Source organism: Hyperoodon ampullatus (genome assembly GCF_949752795.1).
Source record: "Hyperoodon ampullatus genome assembly, chromosome: 15".
NCBI classification, from domain to species: Eukaryota; Metazoa; Chordata; class Mammalia; order Artiodactyla; family Ziphiidae; genus Hyperoodon; species Hyperoodon ampullatus.
Window position 1 is genome coordinate 26904025 of NC_136928.1, and position 21175 is coordinate 26925199.

Genomic DNA, 21175 nt, shown 5'->3' on the forward strand with positions numbered 1-21175 from the left:
TTGGTCTCTTGTATCCACATATGTGTTTCTAAGAGTCCCCTAAGCTTAAAGGCTCCTGTCCCTCTTCTCCCAACCACAGTGGTTCTAGTATAGCACTTATCTTTCAAGAGATAAATATTCAGTCATTTTTACTAATCTCTTGGCTACTTAGGTACAAATCAGTAGATTTCTTTTTTGTGATGACTTAGTGTTTGTATTTGAAAAGTCTCATGATAATATTGACTAATTATCTTTTTTTCTATGGAAACTGGGAAAACGAATAAAGATGGGTAGCTCCAGGGTTAAAAATCTATACATTAATATGTTTGGTTTTATTTCTGGCACTAAAACTTTATGTATTAAGGGATTTTGTTGTATTTTTTTAAAGATACCAATTAGTTCAAAATTAGAAGTTCTTTGAATACTTAATTAAGTTCTGCTTCTTTTGTTTCTTTTTTTGTTTATTTGTGTGTATGTGTTTCTATCCTAGGCCCAACAACAAAGAAACCTGGATAACATCATCTTGCAACAACCCAGAATAGGTAGCAAGAGAAAACCTAAGAAAGATGCATATACAATTTTTGATACAGAGATAGGAAGCACTAGCCCCAAGTCTGAACAGGATTCAGGAATTCTGGATGTTGAAGATGAGGAAGATGATGAAGAGGTAACTAACATTTGAACCGGGGAAGTGAACCTGTTGTTACGTTTCAATATGGTATGTTTGAGATGTGATGAAGAATTTATCCATACAACATAGCTTGTGTTATCTTCTGGATATTAAATATCATTTTAAATACAAATGTCCCCTGATTTAAGGAAACTGAAGATGTACTAAGATATCTTAGATTCTAATTCTTTAGACTTTAAATATACTCATCCATTTTTTTTTTTTTTTTTTTTTTTTTAAGTTTCAGGGTTTGTTGATTGTATACTGACTGGGTACTACATTAAGGGAAGAGTAGTGTTTACCTGACTTAGAGAAAGAGATCTATTGATAGATGATCTCCACTGAAGCTGGAACAAAGTTACTTCAGACAAATAAAAGATGTTACTTTAAACAGTAGGAGTAAACAGAGATTTCTTAGGCTTGAGAAATGGTTCAGATTGAAATTGTAAAAAGGTTCCAGAAAGTTGAGAACACATTTCTGGAGGAAATAAATGTATGAGTGATTTTAGGGTATCTGGGAATTTTGTGATATATCCCTAACCTCTTAGTTCTGTGACACTTTCAGGTAAAGAATAAGATTAAGTGGCTTAACTAGTACATTTTTTTATATCCTTCTTTGTTGTTGGAAATATATTTAATGTGTTTTTAAAAATAAAACTACTATGACATTTGAGATTTCCAGTTAAAACATTTTTGAACTACTTATCATTTGCATAAACTGGATCAGTTTTTTGTGAGTATAGTGGTTAGGTGCATGAGCTTTGCAGACTTACAGACTGCATTCAGATATTGGTTTTGCCATTTTATTTTATTTTACTGTAAAAATTGTCATTAATGATCATATTATTTACTTTTCAAATGCTCACTGACATGTGCAAGGAACCATTTACTCCTGTTCTCAGTAACCTGTTTTACCTTTAAGTATTTGTCTCCTTTTCATTGTTTCATTTCTCCAGATAAAACTGGGTTCAGTGTTTCTTCTCCATCATTGTTCTTTGTTATGCCCTTACTAACCTTCTTACTCTCCTCTCCATACCCAAACTACAGCCCCAAACTTTTCACTGTCTAACTTTGTAATCTTAGGGTAATCTTGATCCCCTGAATATTGTTTAGCATTCTCTCTTGCCTGGAATGATTGGTATGGTTGGATATGGATCCACCCAGGAGATCGGATTGTCAGGGATTAGACCCATCACAGATGAAAAATTACACTAATAGTACAATAAAACATCAGGATCAAGATAAATCCAGTTAACATTTTAAACTTACATTTTTGGTTGCCCATTAAGGAAATTAAATTCTGTCAGGCACTATGGCTTAAGGAAACAGAAGTTAAACATTGCCTGTGCCCCTGGATAATACACACCCCAAAGAGATGGTTATGTGATAAGATGAAAGTATGAAATATACACAGTTCTCATATATTAGTGAGAACCTTCTGTATCCAGAAGCTATTGAGCTGTTGTTTATCATTAGCTCACTGAAGATCCTGGGCAAGTCCTTTTAAATTTTTGTGCCATATTTCTGCATTGTTTTGTCTTCTGAGGTCCAAAGAGGAAGAAGAAAGTACGACTAGTAAAATGTGTTGGGATCCCTCATGAAGGAAATATTGTAAGAATGTACTTGGAAGTTAACATTTTGAAATGGTTCTGTATCCCAAATCCAACAGAATTCATATTAGAGATTTGCTGATTGAGCTCTTACAACAAGAATTCAGCACTTTGCTGTCATCTAATGGCATCCTATCTTAAAAAAAAAATCCTACCTTATATTTATTTACTTCTCAGTTTGAATCTTCTTCAAGTGCACATTCTTAATCTCAAACCTCATGTAGAGAATTATTTATTTAGATGTCTCCAAACTGGTTTCTTGGCATAGTTCTTGCATGGTGTGAATAAATTCTTCAGATAAGGTCTTCCGTGACCCACTGTGACGTTCTGACCTTCATTCTTGTCATTCTTCAACAGACCTCATTGAGAGTAGCGTAAATAGTTTTTGAAATATTTTGACTTTTAAACTGTGCCATAGAATCTAGTAGTTCTTAATCTATTTGGAGGTCATTATATTCCTGTGAGAGTTTGATAAAAAATATGGAGCCTTTACCCAGTAAAATCTATGTATATTCACTCACAAAAAGTTCTGCATGAAATTTCAGGGAATTTGTGAAACTCATGTTGTCCTTAGGACCTGAGTTAAGAAGCATGTTGTAGAGAAAGTGCTTCTTGAACTTAAATGTGCATAGGAATCACCTTGGAATCATATTTAAATGCAGATTCTGATTCTGCAGGTTGGGGGGGGGGTGAATCTGAGAATCTACATTTTTAACAAGCTCCCAAGTAAGGATGGTGCTTCTGGACCCTGGGCACACTTTGAGTTGCAAGGCTATAGTGGACCATGAGGAAGCATTTTTAGTACATAAAGCAAACAAACTCAAGAATGTTTAGGTGTCCTATTGCTTTTTCATTAACATGTCCTAACATTTTTCCAGCAATGAATACAGTACTTGAAGAGAAAGTTATATATTGTCTTCTAAAATCTGTTGCTTGTAATTGATTACCTGCATTATTTTTAATGAAATTTATGATTCTGATTTAATATACTTAAGTTTAGGTATTTTTTTCATTCTCTGAAGAACTTTTTGCCCTTTCCTGTGCTTTTAATGGAAATGTACTTAATACATTCTTTGAGCCAAGTGACATTTGTACATTATTTACTATGTTTTTAGTTTGATAATACTTAATAGTAGACCATAGAATGAGATGGGTAAGGAAAACCAAACACCTAGAAAATAGCTTTGCACATAGTAAACAGATAGTTAGTATATTGTTAAACTGAAATAAAGTTTGTGCCAGAGATGGGAAAAACTTAATAGCCTGGGGAACTGAAGATGAAGTCATAGAAGTGAATTGTCATCTTGGATAAAAAACTGACTACATATTGAGCTGACTGACAGAGTCAGTCTCTTGATTGCCGAGAAGTGTTGCAGGAAAACTATTCCCCTGTAAATTCTCTTCCTATTTGTATTTTATTTTTGTCTAAACTAATGAAAGGGTCGCCTTAGTTAAGGTAAGTTTTTTTTTAACTTGTCTTATATTAGAGTTGAACTATATAAACTACTGATATTTGACCATTTTTGATCACAACTTAATTCAATTGGTTTTCAGTGGAAATATATATGATTTGGGGAATTTTAAAAAATTATATAAGTTTCAAGTGTACAACATTATAATTTGAGATCTGTATATACTACAAAGTGATCACGCACCAAATGGTCACATCTGTCACCATACAATTGACCCCCTTAATGCCTTGCACCCAGCCCCCAGCCCCCTTCCCTCTGTTAACCACCAATCTGTTCCCTGTCACTGTTTGTTTTTGTTTTATTTGTTTTTTTTAGACTCCACATATCAATGAAATCATACAGTATTTGTCTTCTTACTTCTGACTTACTTCACTTAGCATAATACCCTCAGTTCCATCCATATCATCCCAGATGGCAAGATTTCATTCTTCTTATATAGCTGCATAGTATCATTGTGGGTATATCTATGTTTCTAGATCTGTATCTATACCTTTATCTATACCTGTATGCCACATCTTTTTTATCCATTCATCCATTGACGGACACTTAGTTTTTTTCCCTGTCTTGGCTATTATAAATAATGTTCCAGTGAACATGGTGCATATATCTTTTTTTTAGCAAATTGTATTATTTATTTATTTATTTATTTATTTATGTCTGTCTGTGTTGGGTCTTCGTTTCTATGTGAGGGCTTTCTCTAGTTGCGGTGAGCGGGGGCCACCCTTCATCGCGGTGCGCGGGCCTCTCACTGTCACAGCCTCTCTTGTTGTGGAGCACAAGTTCCAGACGTGCAGGCTCAGTAGTGTGGCTCACGGGCCTAGTTGCTCCGCGGCATATGAGACCTTCCCAGACCAGGGCTCGAACCCGTGTCCCCTGCATTGGCAGGCAGACTCTCAACCACTGCGCCACCAGGGAAGCCCCATATATCTTTTTGAATTAGTGTTTTCATATTCTTTGTATATATACCCAGAAGTGGAATAGCTGGATAATATGGTAGTTCTATTCTTAACTTTTTGAGGAATCTCTGTACTGTTTTCCATAGTGACTACACCAATTTACAATCCCACCAACAGTATGTGAGGGTTCCCTTTTCTCCATATCCTCTCCAACACTTGTTATTTCTTAACTTTTTGTTAAAGCCATTCTAACAGGTGTGAGGTGGTTATATGTCTTATTGTGGTTTTCATTTGCATTTCTCTAGTAATTAGTGATCTTGAACATCTTTTTATGTGATTTTTGGCCATCTGTATGTCTTCTTTAGTAAATTGTCTATTCAGATCATTTCCCCATTTTTTAATAGAGCTGTTTGTTTTTTTGTTGTTGAGATGTATGAGTTCTCTATGTATTTTAGATATTAACCCCTTATTGGATATATGATTTGCAAATATCTTCTCCCATTCAGTAGGTTGCCTTTTTGTTTTAATGACGATTTCCTTTGCTGTGCAGAAGCTTTTTAGTTTGATATAGTCCCATTTGTTTATTTTTGCTTTTGTTTCCCTTGCCTTTGGAGTCAGATCCAAAAAACATCACTAAACAGAAGTCAGTGAGATTACCACCTATGTTTTCTTCCAGGAATTTTATGGTTTCAAGTCTTATATTCAAGTCTTTAAACCGTTTTGAGCTAATTTTTGTGTATGTTATAAGATAATGGTTCAGTTTCATTCTTTTGTCTGTAGCTGTCCAGTTTTCCCAATACCACTTATTGAAGAGACTGTCCTTTCTCCATTGTATGTTCTTTGTTCCTTCATATGTGTGGATTTTTTTCTGGGCTCTTAATTATGTTCCATTGATCTGTGTGTCTGCTTTTGGGCCAGTACCATTCTGTTTTGATTACTATATCTGTGTAATATAGTTTGAAATCAGGATCATGGTATCTATGGCTTTGTTGTTTTTCAAGATTGTTTGGGCAATTTGGGATCTTTTGTGGTTCCATACAAATTTTAGAATTATTTGTTCTAGTTCTGTAAAATATTCCATTGGAATTTTGATAGGGATTGCATTGAATCTGTAGATTGTTTTGGGTATTTTGAACATTTTAACAATATTAACTCATCTAATCCATGAGCTTGGAATGTTTTTTCACTTATTTGTGTCTTCTTTAATTTCTTTCATCAGTCTTAGAGTTTTCAGTGTATAGGCCTTTTACCTCCTTGGTTAAATTTATTCCTAGGTATTTTATTCTTTGTGATGTAATTGTAAATTGGATTGTTTTCTTAATTTCTCTTTCTGATATTTCAATACTATTGTACAAGAAATGTCATAGATTTCTGCATATTGATTTTGTATCCTGGAACTTTGCTGAACTCATTGATTAGTTCTAATTTTTTTTGGTGGAGTCTTTAGGGGTTTCTGTGTATAGTTTCATGTCATCTGCAAACAGTAACAGTCTTACTTCTTTTATTTTTTTCTAACTTGGATGCCTTTTATATCTTTTCCTTGCCTAACTGCTGTGGCTATGGCTTTGAATACTTTTTTGAGTATAAGTGGTGAGAGTGGGCATTCTTCTTTTATTTCTGATCTTAGAGGGAAAGCTTTCGGCTTTTCACTGTTGACTATGGTGTTAGCTGTGGGTCTGTCATATACCAACTTTATTATGTTGAAGTATATTCCCTCTATACCCACTTTGAGAGTTTTTATCGTAAATGAATCTTGAATTTTAAAAGCTTTTTCTGCATCTACTGAGATAGTCATATGATTTTTATCCTTCATTTTGTTAATGTGGTATATCACATCAATTGATTTGTGGATGTTGAACTATCCTTGATCCCTGGAGTAAATCCCACTTGATTGTGGTGTATAATCCTTTTAATGTATTGTCAAATTCAGTTTGCTAATATGTTGTTGAGGTTTTTACCTCTATGTCCGTAAGAGATATTGGCCTGTAGTTTTTTTTTTGGTGGTGTCCTCGTCTAGTTTTGGAATCAGGGTAATGCTGGCCTCCTGAAAAGTGTTTGGAAGTATTCCCTCCTATTCATTTTTTTTGGAGGAGTTTGAGAAGGATAGGTATTAAATCATTTTTGAATATTTGGGATGATTCACCAGTGAAGCCATCGGGTCTAGGCCTTTTGTTTGCTGGGAGGTTTTTGATTACTGATTCAATCTCCTTACTAGTAATCAGTCTATTTAACATTTCTATTTTCTCATGATTTAATCTTGGTAGACTGTATGTTTTTAGGAATTTATCTGTTTCTTCTAGGTTGTCCAATTTGTTGGCATATTATTGTTCATAGTATTCTCTTATCATCCTTTGTATTTTTGTGGTATCAGTTTTAACTTCTCTTTCATTTCCGATTTTATTTGAGCCCTCTCACTTTTTTTCTTGCTTAGTCTAAAAGCTTGTCAATTTTGTTTATCTTGTTAAAGAACCAGCTCTCAGTTTCATTGATCTTTTCTATTGTCTTTTTAGTCTCTATTTCATTTATTTCTGCACTGATCTTATTATTTTCTTCCTTCTACTAACTTTGGGCTTTGTTCTTCTTTTTTTAGTTCCTTAAGGTATAAAGTTAGATTTCTCTTATTTCTTGAAGTAGTCCTGTGTTGCTGTTGACTTCCTTCTAAGAACTACATTTGCTGCACCCCACAGATTTTAGTATGTAATATTTCTGTTTTCACTTGTCTCTACATATTTTTTGATTTCACTTTTGATTTTGTCAGTGACCCACTGGTTGTTTAGTAGCATGTTGTTTAATTTCCACATTTTTGTGGGTTTTTTTTTTTTTCAGTTTTCCTCTTGTAATTGATTTCTATTTTCATAGCTTTGTGGCCAGAAAAGATGCTTCATATGATTTTGATCGTCTTAAATTTATTGAGACTTGATTTTTGGCCTAACAAGTGATTTATCCTGGAGAATGTTCCATGTGCGCTTGAGAAGAATGTGTATTCTGCTGCTTTTAGATGGAGTATTCTGTATAAATCTATTAATTCCATCGGATCTAATATGTCATTTAAGGCTGATGTTTTCTTTTTCTTTTTCTTTTTTTTTTTTTTTTTTGCAGTACGCAGGCCTCTCACTGTTGTGGCCTCTCCCGTTGCGGAGCATAGGCTCTGGACGCACAGGCTCAGCGGCCGTGGCTCACGGGCCCAGCCGCTCCGCGGCATGTGGGATCTTCCCGGACCGGGGCACGAACCCGCGTCCCCTGCATCGGCAGGCGGACTCTCAACCACTGCACCACCAGGGAAGCCCCCAAGGCTGATGTTTTCTTATTGATTTTCTATCTGGATGGTGTATCTATTGCTATAAGTGGGGTGTCAATGTCCCCTCCTATTATTGTATTGCTATTAATTTTCTCTTTAAGTTCGTTAATATTTGCTTTATATATTTTGGTACTCCTATGTTGGGTGCATACATATTTTAAGTGTTGTTTCCGTAGTGTAGTGGTTATCACATTTGCCTCACACATATTTATAAACGTTATATCTTCTTGCTGTATTGACCCCCTTATTGTTATGTAGTGCCTCTCTTTGTTTTTTATTACAGTCTTTGTTTTAGAGTCCATTTTGTCTCATATGAGTATAGCTATACCAGCTTTCTTTTCATTTCCATTTGCATGGAATGTGTTTTTCCATCCTTTTACATCCAGTCTGTTTATGTCCTTACTTATGAAGTGAGTCTTTTGTAGGCAGCATATAGATGGGTCTTGTTTTTTATTTTTTAATCCATTCAGCCACTCTGTCTTTTGATTGGAGAATTTAGTCCATTTATGTTTAAAGTAATTATTGATAGGTATGTACTTATTGCCATTCTGTGATTTGTTTTCTAGCTATTTTTATAGTTTCTCTGTTTCTTTTTCTCTCTTCCCTTGTGGTTTGATGATTTTCTTTAGTGCTTTGTTTAGATTCCTTTCTCATTTTCATTTGTGTATTTACTATAAGTTTTTTCTTTGTAGTTATCAGGTTCACATGTATCACCCCATGTACATCAGGTTCACATGTGTCATCCCGTATATATAACAGTCTATTTTAAGTTGATAGCAACTTAAATTTGAGCACATTCCACAATTCTACATTTTTTACTATCCCACTACATTTTATATTTTTGATGTCACATTTAACGTCTTTTTATTTTATGTTCCCTTAGCAAATTATTGTTTTTTTTTTTTTTTTTTTTTTTTTTTGCGGTACGCGGGCCTCTCCCGTTGCAGAGCACAGGCTCCGGACGCGCAGGCTCAGCGGCCATGGCTCACGAGCCCAGCCGCTCCGCGGCATGTGGGATCCTCCCGGACCGGGGCACGAACCCGTGTCCCCTGCATCGGCAGGCGGACTCTCAACCACTGCGCCACCAGGGAAGCCCAAATTATTGTATTTTTAGCTAATTTTATTTCTTTTGTCTTTTAAACTTCATGGTAGCATTATAAGTGATTGATCTGCTACCTTCTTATTTATCTTTTCCCGTGAGATTTTAATTTTCTTATGTTTCCTCCTTATTAATTAGTGCCATTTTTTTTCAACTTAGGGAATTCCCTGTAACATTTCTTATAAGTCCACTTTAGTGGTGATAAACTTCTTTAGCTTTTGCTTATTTGGAAAACTCTTTATCTCTCCTTTAATTCTGAATGATAACCTTGCTGGGTAGAGAATTATTGGTTGGAAAATTTTTCCTTTCAGTAATTTGAATATGTCATGCCATTCACTTATGGCCTGCAAAGTTTCTTCTGAGAAATCTGCTGAAAGCCTTATGACGTTTTCTTTCTATGTAATAAGTTGCTTTTCTCTTATTGCTGTTAAGATTCTCTCTTAGTCCGTACTTTTACCATTTTAATTATAATGTGTGTTGCTGTGGTTCTCTTTGGTTTCGCCTTACTTGGAACTCTTTTGGACCTGGATGTCTGTTTCCTTCCCCAGATTAGGGAAGTTTTCAGCTATTACTTTTTCAAATAATTTTTCTGACCATTTCTCTTCTTTTTGCCTTCTGGGACTTCTATAATGTGAATGTTATTCTGCTTGATGTTGTCTCAGAGGTCCCTTAGGTATATTCATTGTATAAAATTTTTTTTTTCTTTTTGCTGCTTTTTCTAGGTGATTTCCATGCTTTTCTTCCAACTCATTGATTCATTCTTCTTCATCCAATCTGCTGTTGAACCCCTTAAGTGTATATTTCAGTTGAGTTATAACTACTGTTTGGTACTTTCTTATATTTTCTAACTTTTTGTTAAGGATATCACTGTGTTCATTCATTCCTCTCCTGAGTTTGGTGAGTATGTTTATGACCATTACTTTAAACTGTTTATCAGGTTGGTTGTTTATCTCCATTTCATTAAGGTCTTTTTCTGGGCATATGTCTTATTTTTTGGTTTGGAATATGTTCTTTGGCTCCTCATTTTGCCTGGCTCTCTGTGTTTGTCTATATGTATTAGGTGAAACAGCTGACTCTCTCAGTCTTAAAGGAATGTTCTTGTATAAGGTATGATCCTTGGGGCCTGGAAGCACCAGAGCCGGGTGCTCAAGGGTTGTCCGTCATGTGGGCTGCACCTGCCCTCCAGCTGTGGTGGGACCTCAGCTGCTTCGTGGGGAGGTTGGGGAGTGGTGCACTTGGCCGGCCTGGTTTTGATGTTGGAAATCTGTTTTGAATCTTTATGTCATACTGTGGTATATGCAGATGTTATTGCTTTTCTCTAAATGTCTAGACAGAACTTAAAAAATATTTTTAGAAGTAGTGAACATTTTAGCTTGAGAATATATTAGATTTATCCGAACTATTATTTTTGAAATATTGGAAGATATAGTACAAAGAACCACTTAAGGTGATATATTATTTGTGAGAAAGGGAACAGTAATACCTACTAAGGGTAGGGTTGTTGTGAGGATTGACTGAAGTAATTTATATGATGCTTCTGTCATAGTGCTTGGCACATACAATGCTACCAGTATATAATAGTTACTATTATGGCATTCTAACTGTGTGCTTTTTTTGGAATAAAGGTGAAATATATCTTGATGTAGTTTTTGATGATGTATATTTACATGGAGTGGTGAATACAATCTACTGTAAACAAAAAATCTACTGAAATAAAGCAGTATTGAGTAAGAAATAGCTTGAAGAAGCAGGACCTATGATTTCTTCTTTGTTTCTAGGTTACTCCAGAGCTTCTGTATTCTTAGAACACTTCATTGGTGTCATATTTCTGGCACATATCTCTCTTCATTTGTTTACATACTGTTAGTGAGCAGTGGTCACTATGTTATCCACAAAACTCTTAATAGAGTATGGATCAAATAAATGTTTGTTGAACAAATGATCCATGTCAGGTTTAACTCTTAAGATTTTGGTGTCTTTTTCGAAATATGTAATTAACACGATGGAAGTGCTAATTTAAATACAAATGTCATGTGTTTAATATAAAGCCTTCCAAGATGTCTTTCTGATGATGGTACTTTACTAATTTTGGGGTAACAGGTTGTATTTGTTTACTAGAGCTGCCATACCAGAATACCACAGGTTGCATGGCTTAAACAACAGAAATTTATTTTCTCATAGTTCTGGAGGGTGATACTCTCAAGATCAAATTGCCAGCAGGGTTGGTTTATCCTCAGGCCTTTCCTCTTGGCTTGCAAATGGCTACCTTCTTGCTGTGTCCTCACATGGCTTTTTCTCTGCTTGCACGCCCCAGGTGTGTCTTCCTCTTCTTATAGGGACATCAGTCCTATTGTATTAGGGTCCCACCCTTATGACTTTATGTTACTGTAATTACCTCCTTAAAGGCCTTATTTTCAAATGCAGTCACTATGGGGGTTAGGGCTTCAATATATGAATTTTGGGGGAGGCACAATTCTGTCCATAACAAGGTGATGGTAAAAAAACACAAGATTTGTCTATAGAAAGTGTAAGTTCTGTCAGCTTTTGTGCTGTTGGAGGAAGTCCTATAATTTCTCTAAGCATCTCTTTTCTCACCTATAAAATAGTGACAATAATTAATTAATGTCAAATTGCTTATGTAAAATTCTGGTTATGATATTTGCTCCAAATTTCAAATTGTTTATTGCAGAACTTTCTGTTGACGGGAAGGTAACAAAATGAGCGTTATTTCTCAACAAGTTAAAGTGAAATAAAAGATGCTGTTAGAGGACTTCAGAGTTTAAATTAGAGGTTGTATATTGGCAGCCCATGGGCCAGAAACAGCTTACAGAACGGTTGTTGGCTTGTACAGTGCTTAAAAGTTTTAAAATTAGTTTCAAACTTTTAAAAGTTAGTTGAATTCACATAAAAAAAATCTATATTTCCAACCTAGTCTCTTTCTAAGCATGGTAGTAATATACTAGCCCTGAGCTTCAAGGTTGTTACAAAGGATATGGTTTTTCCACTAAGCCACAATCCCGGTTGTGTCTGCACATTGGATATTGCCATTTATTATCATATTTGTGCAGTTGTTGAGGGAAATATTACTTTTACTGAGTGTGTATTAAAAAATGGCAAAATGGAAGATACACTGGCAGGACCACATGTTTGGAAAAAAAAGATGAGAATATACTCCATTGTAAAAATAAGTAGTAGTCCTAGATATTTCATATACAAAGTATGTCTGTTAAAAGAATACAGTTTAACATGCTGGCCTGCTTTGCTGGTTCCCTGTACCCACTGACCCCTGTCTCCTTTGAGTTTTCCATTTCTGTTCTTGATGAAAGCTGGTCTATTAAGGATAAATGTAGTCAAATGAAAAGTAGGTACCTATATTTATAACCAAATGGCAATAAAGACAATTGACAAAGTTGAATGAAAACATTATGACAGGGCTTCCCTGGTGGTGCAGTGGTTGAGAGTCCGCCTGCCGATGCAGGGGACGCGGGTTCGTGTCCCGGTCCGGGGGGATCCCACATGCCGTGGAGTGGCTGGGCCGGTGAGCCATGGCCGCTGGGCCTGTGCGTCTGGAGCCTGTGCCCTGCAATGGGAGAGGCCACAACAGTGAGAGGTCCACGTACCGCAAAAAACAAAAACAAACAAACAAAAACACCAAAAACCATTATGACATGCTTAGATATTCTGTTTTGCTTTTCTTATTCCTATTTTTTGATCTTTTGGGTCTGTCCATTGGCAAAAATTTATTATGGTTCTCATTGATTTAAGATCTTTAAAATTTTTTCATTTTCTGATAGTATAAAGTTCTTGTTTTGAAATTATTTGCCTTAATTATAAAACTCTACTTGCCTTTTCAGGTCTTCTGGAATTTCTCCTTTATGTGCTCATTGCTTATTCAACTACCACCTTCACTCTGTGCTAAGTTGCTAATAACCCCAACTAGGGAATGTACTCCCCCACCACTCCTTGTCTAAAATACCAAATTCTGCTTTTACCTGAGGACTAGGTCAATCTCACCTCTTCTGTAACATCCTCTTCTTACTTATTTATAAGAATTTTTAATTACAGTATAAGTGACATATAACATATTAGTTTTGGGTATACAGTGTAATAATTTGATATTTCTGTGTATTGCAAAATGATCACCACAGTAAGTCTAGTTAATCTATCACCATACCTAGTTGCATTTTTTTTTTTTTTTGGTGGTGAGAACTTTTAAGATCTACTCTCTTAACAACTTTCAAGTATATAATACATTATTACTAACTATAGTTGCCATGCTGTACGTTACATGCCATGACATTTATTTTATAATTGGAAACCTGTACCTTTTGACCCCTTTCACTCATCTTGCCCATCCCCAACTCCGACCTCTAGAGTAATATCCTCTTTTAAAAAGCTTTTTTAAAAGAAATTTTAAATCTTTAGAAAACTTACCAGAGTGGTAAGATGAACATACATATACCTTCACTTAAATACTTATTAAATTTGGAGATTTTTCTCTCAAAAAATGGATTTTGACAGTCAATTTTATTCTCCACCCTCTCCCACTGCCCCAGCTAAAGTTGAATCATTTGAAAGAAAGTGGCATATTTCATCCATCGTATTTGAACTCTCAATACAGAAACTTCTAGTTTTCTGAGAATGACATCCTTCCACATAACCACAATACAATGGTCACCCTCAGGAAGTTTAATTTTGATACAGTACTACCACTTAATATATAACTTGTATACAAATTTCCCCTGTTGTCCCCATAATGTCCTTTACAGCAGTTTTTTTTCTTTCATGTTTTCCTGCAACCACATCTAGACAAGTATCACACATTGCATTTAATTTTTATGTCTATTTAATATCCCTTTATTTAGGTATATCTGATGCGTCCTCATGATTAGATTCAGGTTAATAATTTTTGGCAGGAATATAACAAAAGTAGTATTATGTTCTTTGCAGTGCATCATATCAGGATGTACACAATTGGTTAAGGTGGTGTCTACCAGATTTCTCCACTGTAAAGGTGCCTTTCCTCCTTTGTAATTAATAAGTGATCTATGGAGTGGTACTTTTAGATCATGCAGCTATCCTGTTCCCTGTTTTTTACCTGTTGGTTTAGAATTCATTGATGGTTTTTTCCTGAATCATGTGTTACTGTGGTGATTATAAAATAGTGATTTTTCTATCTTTATCATTTCATTCACATTGATTAGTTGACATTATTCTATAAAGAACTTTACTTTTCTCCCTTTCTTTTTTTTTGTGTGTCAGTGTTGTCACATATATTCTTTTTTATATACAAGGGTTATAGTCCATTCTTGTCTTTCATTTTGATTCTCCAGTTGTTCCAAATTTGGCTAGTGGGAGTCTCATCCATTGTCTTCATCAATTTTTGAGCACTTCCTTTTTTTTCTGGCACAAGATATTCTTGGTCTACTCCAGGTTTTGCCCCAGCCCCCAGTATTAGCTATTTTGTCAAAGAGTTCTTGTTCCTTTTACTGGACAGTGATATTTAGAAACTGAGATGTGGACGTTAGGTATGCTCCTTTTGTGGACAGAGTTAAGAAATACACATGCTATACCAACATAGACATTTTTATAAATTGTGAGTTAAACCTGATGCCTCTAATTTAAACCTGATATCATAGTTCTTCCTCTTCTTCTATTCCATATTTGTGTCTCTGAGAATTCTGGTTCCCAGAGTATTAATATATTTACTCATTTACCTAATCATATAACACAAAATAGTTTCAGAATTTCTATGTATGTGTCACTAAAAGCAGTAAACTTACTAAGTTCAAGATTTCTTTGCAGTTCTTCTCATCTTACAATACAGTGGAGTTATATAGTTCAGAGTATTTTGTTCAGATGTTTCTTGGCTATTTTATTTTCTCGTGTGTGATTGTTACCAAATTTATATATTCTTAGGTTCATTTGTTTCTTTTTGTGTTATTTTTGGGGTTCCCCATCCTTATTAATTTAATTTTTTTGACTATATAAAATATGAACATGGTTCAAAAGGCAGAATTATGTAAGAAGATATGTTCAGTGAAATCCCATTTTCCTCTTTATCTCTCCCTTCCTGATCCTACCCACCCTTTGTAAGTAATCAGTATTATGAGTTTGTGTTTGTGGTGTGTGTACTTACCCTTTCTCATACCTTACACAACATTAATAGCATCATACATATATATTTTTTGTACTTTGTTTTTTCACTTGAAAATATATCCTGAAAATAGTAATTTTCATATCACTTCATAGAAATCATTCTCATTCTATTTTTATTGCCAAATTGTACTCTATTATTTGAATGAACCATAGTTTATTCAGCCAGTTTCTTATATGTAGGCATTTAATGATTTCCAATCTTTTCCTATGAAAGTATAGTGTCTCTACTACATAGCTATTTGAATTAGCTTAACAAAATACTGACAAAATCAAGTACTGGCAGGGTGCCGAACAACTTAAATATTGCTGTGAAAATGCAAAACGGTACAGTCAGTTTGGAAAACAGCCTGTTAGTGTATTATAAAGTGAACATACACTTACCATATGACCCCAGGGGTCTCACTCCTAGGAATTTACCCATTATATTCACAAAATAACCTCTACCTGAATGTTTATAGCAACTTTATTCATACATTGCCAGAAAGTAGAAGCAACCCAAGTGTCCTCCAATGAGTGAAGGGATAAATGAACCGTGGTATATCCATAATTAGAGTATCACTCTGAAATAAAAAGAAGTGAACTATAGATACATGAAACAACATAAATGAATCTCAAATGTATTATGCTAAATGAAAGAAGCAAGATTCAAAGGCTACATATGGTATGAGTCTATTTATATGACATTCTTGAAAAGGCAAAACTCTAGGGACATAAAATGGATCAGTGTTTGTCAAGGGCTGAGCATTAGGGAACAATTTGACTACAAAGGGGCATGAGGGAAATTTTGGGGGTGGTGGAACCATTTTTTAAAATCTAGATTGTGATAGTGATTGCAGGACTATATGGATTTTTTTAGAACATACAGAGTTGTTCACTAGAAAGGATGGATTTTACTGTATGTAAAATACCTTAAAACTTAAAAAAAGTTTCATAATAAACTCCAAAACCTGAGAATTGTTTTCCATGTAGTTGGAGATGTTTCTTCAGGGTAGGTTTCTAGATTGTTGATTCAAGGGGTAAATGCATATGTAGTTTTGTTAGATAATGTCACATTCTGCTCCATAGAGGTTGTAACATTTTCTATACCTCCACCCTACCAGCAATGTATGAGGTGCCTATTTTCTTATAGCTTCCTTAAGAGACCATTTTGTTAAGTTATTGAATTTTTCCAGTTGCATAAATGAGAAATGGTATAGTTTGAGTTTGCATTCCTTTTACCGTGGGTGAAATGTAGTATCTGATAAGTTTGAGGGCTATTTGTATCTTTTTTCCCCAATAAACTATCTGCTCATGTTTTTTGCTCATTTTTTTCTAATGATTTTGGGATTTTTTCCCTTCAATTTTTATGATTTCCTTATATATTAGGGATATTAGTTCTTTATCTATAATATTATACTATTTTCTTCTACCTACTTTTGATCACCTTAACTTTTCCTTCTCTTAGAACTTTTATATTTAATACCATATTCGTGCTAAATTTCCTTTTTGCCTAATAGTTTAGAGTTTCTTAGCATATAGTAGACCATTGTTAAATAAAGACCAGTTGAATTTTTATTTCCTAAGTGTTCAGGTTCAAGCAGAGAATTCTTGAGGGACCCTCATTTAATTTTGGCCACAAGGTTTTTTGCAATGTCTCAGTAAGGAGAAATGCTGATATTTTTCCTGATTTCTTCTGTTTAGTGCAACTACTTGAGTAAATTAAGTGGTAATCTACTGAGGGATTTCTCAGGAAGGGTTCTAATAATTTGTGAGAAGCTCAATAGAAAAATACTGTACTTTTTAGGATAGGGCTCTGGTCAGGGTATTCTTATATGTTTAAAAGCTTAGAAAATTTTTTATACTTTAGCCAATTCTAGTCACTTAGAATTCTGTGCCTTCTAGTTTGTGTGTCTTTGGTGTTTAGTCCAGCTTTATTAAAGCTTATGTCCAAATGAATTCTACCCTTCTTTTCTCTGAAATTTGGAAGTCAGGTAGTTCAGAAAAGTACACTGGTAAAAAATGTTTGACGGGTATTTCCTGGCTTCCAAACATAATATGGGCAGTCAAATTTGATCCTCTGAATTCAGAGGCAATGCCCCTTTAGCTAATCATTTGTTGTTTTCTCCTTTGAGAAAAATGCCTGGTGCATTTTAATGACTTGAGATCCAACTAATTTTCAGAGATAGGCACCAAGTCCCTAGATTCATTTACCAATACCAAGAAACCAAAATACCAAAATACTGTTTTAAGTGGTAATCAAAAGTATTTTTAAGATGGAGAATGATTCAAATAATTAGTGAGAAACATATCTAAATTCCTTGCAGACTTCTATCACACTCTTTTTGGAAGATCCACCTACCTTAAAAGCGTTCGCAAGAGAAAAATAAATGGCCTGTGTGTGTGTGTGTGTGTGTCTGTATCTCCTCGGACAGCTGTGTGAACAACAGAACTAGAGCACCCTAATGCACTTCTGTTTTCATGTGCTGTCTTTATCAGCAGCCTAGGTAAATCTCTCTTAGTACATTTGCTACTCTTCTTGAGTGGAAGGAGCCAAGCGATGGTTTCTTGTACTCTATTTCCCTTTTCTAATGATGTGCTTACCCAGTAGTAAAGCAGGTAGATTTACCAGGTTGTTACCTACAGGTCCACTAGTGAGCCTTTAAAGGTTGTGGAAAGAACTAACTTCTAACTCCATTTTTTGGGAAAATAAATATTAAATGAGTGTATCTGTTAAAACTTGAATGTCATTATTTATTTTAAAATCAAAATCTCCTTTTTTTAAAAAAAATTAAAAACATTTTCCTTATCATATATGAGACGAACTTACCCACTAACCTTTCCATTTTCAGAAACTTCCTTTGACTTGAACTAAGATGTATTAGAAAAGAAGAAAAACATATAAAAATCAGATCCTGATGTTTTGCAAGAATTTTCGTAATCAGAAATACTCATGTTTCTTTTCTTCTTGACATCTAATATTCCTGTTTTTCCTCTGAATCTTTATATCTTCTCTAATGTATATTGTGTACAGAGGTTCAAAAGACTATTTTTTTCAGGGTGCTTTTCATTAATTCTATTTATAAATTTACTTTTCTTACTTTGCAGTGTCCTCTGTCTGGACTCTTTTTGCCATCTATTTAGTGGCATCATGTGATAGCTGGTGTATTGATGGATGTAATGCTATTTAACAGCAAATAGTCTATAGACAATAATTAGGGAGTATTTCTTTGACTGAAGCTGTTAATATTTATCATAGGAATATAAGGTTGAAACAGACAGATTAGCCATATATATTGGTATCTAATAGTACAAGATCTCTAGTGGGTATGTGAATGTTTAATTGTCGAACGTAGTTGTTGCCTCCATGACATCTGCCTATGGATGTTGTAGGACAGTCACCTGTAAATTCTTTTAACAGCTTATCATTATCTGTTATTTTAAAATATATCAAAGTTCTTTTAATTTATATAATATTATAATGCGCTCTCAGGCATAGATTTCTTAGGTACATAATCTAAAATTTTACCTACTATTTGCTCCTCCCTGAAAATAAAGAGGTTTGAGCTGGCAGAAGGCGCTCCATTCAGAAACTATATAGGGAATTAGGCAGCTGCTGTCCTTGGTGATGAAATCATTTCATGTGAATTCTTAAGGAAAACAACTAGTTAAAAAAGCGGGATAATCTTAAGTATATTGTTTGTGGCTACTGTTGGTATGAAGATAGATCTATCTGAACTAGAAAAATACAGACTCCAGTATCTTAATGTCTTGAGTTCCTGACTGCCATGCAGAGGAAATGTTTAACTATTTTAATCATGTTTCTGTATCTCAGAAAGAAAGCCCTTATGAGAGGAAATGACAACGTCCTACCACAAAGTTATCTCTTATCAGTTATAGTCTCAGTCGATAATGATTTGTCAAACTTGGACATGTGTAAAATGCAAGGGCTGTGTTATTTACTTTGGAAAGGAAAAATTAGATGAAGCTGATAAAGACGGAGTCATGGCTTTTGTTAGGAGACAGAAACCATTAGAGGCAGTCATTGTTAGCTTAGGAAAGTGTCCTTGGACCCCTCCCTCTGCCCCAGCTGAAACCTAAACCTGCTTGGATCATTCTTTGCAACCTGAAGGGAGGCAGGGGCAATGGAGGAGAAGAAGAATGAAGACAGCTCTGACAGAGATTTAGCATTTTTTAAATAGGGAGCAAAATGTGGACCTTGAAATAGGCTATTTATGTGAGTTAGGAAACATTGCCTTTTGTTCTAGTACTCCTTCCCCACTCCCACTTATTTAGGTTTTTGAAAGTTCATTTCTTATCCTTTCAAACATGTAGCATTCCTTCATGTACAGTGTACGTTGCTCTCCTCCTTCCACCTTCTGAAGATGTAAGTGATTCTTTTTCATTAGTGGAAGCAGAGAAAACACATCTAGCTCAAAGCAACATGAGTCAGTGCATGCTTTACATACCTTTCTTCTCACAGCACTCTTCTGGGTTCCTCACAGTGTTCCTAGTGTTCCTCACAGAAGGGAGCATGGAGGAAAAATGATTTCTAAACAGTAGGCTATTTGGAGGGTGGAAATAAAGTTTGCCCCATTCTGCTCCTTCTTGTCTAGATTTCTGTGTACCACTTTCAAAGCAAGAAAGCATGTGCTTAGGAGGACTTAACTGGATTATGATTTCAGAGGCTAAGAAATAGCAGAGCCAGTACTTCCAGGTCAGAGTGCTTTAAACGGTTTGAAGCTGAATATGATGATGCCAAGACAGCCTCATAGAGAGTAGGTTTGATAAATATTTGGTGGAGATGACAGGAAAAGCCTTTGTCTCCTCTCTAATTATATTTATTTTTTATTTGGCCCAGATAAACCAGTCTTCTCAGAACATTATTAAAGGGCCCCATTAGGTTATTTGTCACAGATTTCTGGGGAAACTGTCCCCTAATGTGGATGTTCATTCTGTAAGGATGGGTCTGACTTGTGAAAGGACCAAGGCTCTGTCTGAGCAATGGTTAGAAGCAGTTTCCTTTTGAATGAAACCATGGCTGTGAGTTCAAAGCAAAACAAAGTAAATAAACTTCATGAAGAAGAGCATATAAACAAAGTTGTGATAAAATTTGTTATTTAAAATTAGGTGAAGTTTTCTTAAACTTTTTAAAAGTATATATTTCTAAAAAATAACTTTATAATCGTTAATTCTAAATAAAGGGGAAAAGTTTCATTTTCTATACAGATCAAAAATATTTTTTTATGCATTTCTTTCTTGTCTTCTTTTATATGCACGTGTAATTTTTAGGTAATTTAAATACTATTATAAATATAATTTAATGGAAATTTTCTATTTTTTTCTTCTTTTGAGATTGTTTTCCACTTAGCTCTAGTTTTCACTAGTAGGCTCTGGTTTTCTGGAAAAATAAAATAAATTTCCTTGAAATCTCCACTTCAAAGAGGAGCGACTGTAAAGGTGCTTTAATGTTGTGGTCATTTCAAATAAGAATGCCTGAAATGATCACCTGCTGCCTCTTTTTGTGTTAAGATGAAAATGAGTATCCATTGTACTCTTAAAGTTAGAAATTTTACATGCTTTTTAGTCGTACTTTTCTTTACCTACATGGTGCCCATCTGTCCATAAAATGTTTTTCTCAGTAATTTGGCAATGCTCACTAACTTTTTCTTTTTCTTTTTTCTTTTTGGCTGCGCCACGTGGCATGTGGGATCTTAGTTCCCCGACCAGGGATTGAACCCACGCCCCCTCCATTGGAAGCATGGAGTCGTAACCACTGGACCACCAGGGAAGCCCAATGCTTACTAACTTTTCTAAATGCCTTTTTTTTTTTTTTTAAGGGAAACTATGCTTTGGCCATGGTGTAGGATCTTAAGCACCTTATCATCTTTGGATTCACAAAAAGTTTGTTTTGAGTGCTTACAGAGTATATACTGTATAGAGTGAGGTTCCCAAACATAGAGATTTAATCTCTACTCTCATGGATGCAAAGCAAATGAACAGATAGTCAATAAAC

General features: G+C 34.9%; 1 protein-coding gene across 2 annotated transcripts in view; it reads left to right on the plus strand.

Annotated features, from left to right (window-relative positions):
* The window catches only part of EXOC6B (exocyst complex component 6B), a gene marked incomplete at its 3' end in the record, with an annotated part of 718627 nt that overhangs the window by 273107 nt on the left and 424345 nt on the right, over positions 1-21175 (plus strand). For both annotated transcript variants that reach the window (XM_079720455.1, XM_079720456.1), the window contains exon 7: positions 470-646. In XM_079720455.1, the coding sequence (XP_079576581.1) occupies positions 470-646 (177 nt within the window). The remainder of the gene's footprint in view (positions 1-469; positions 647-21175) is intronic.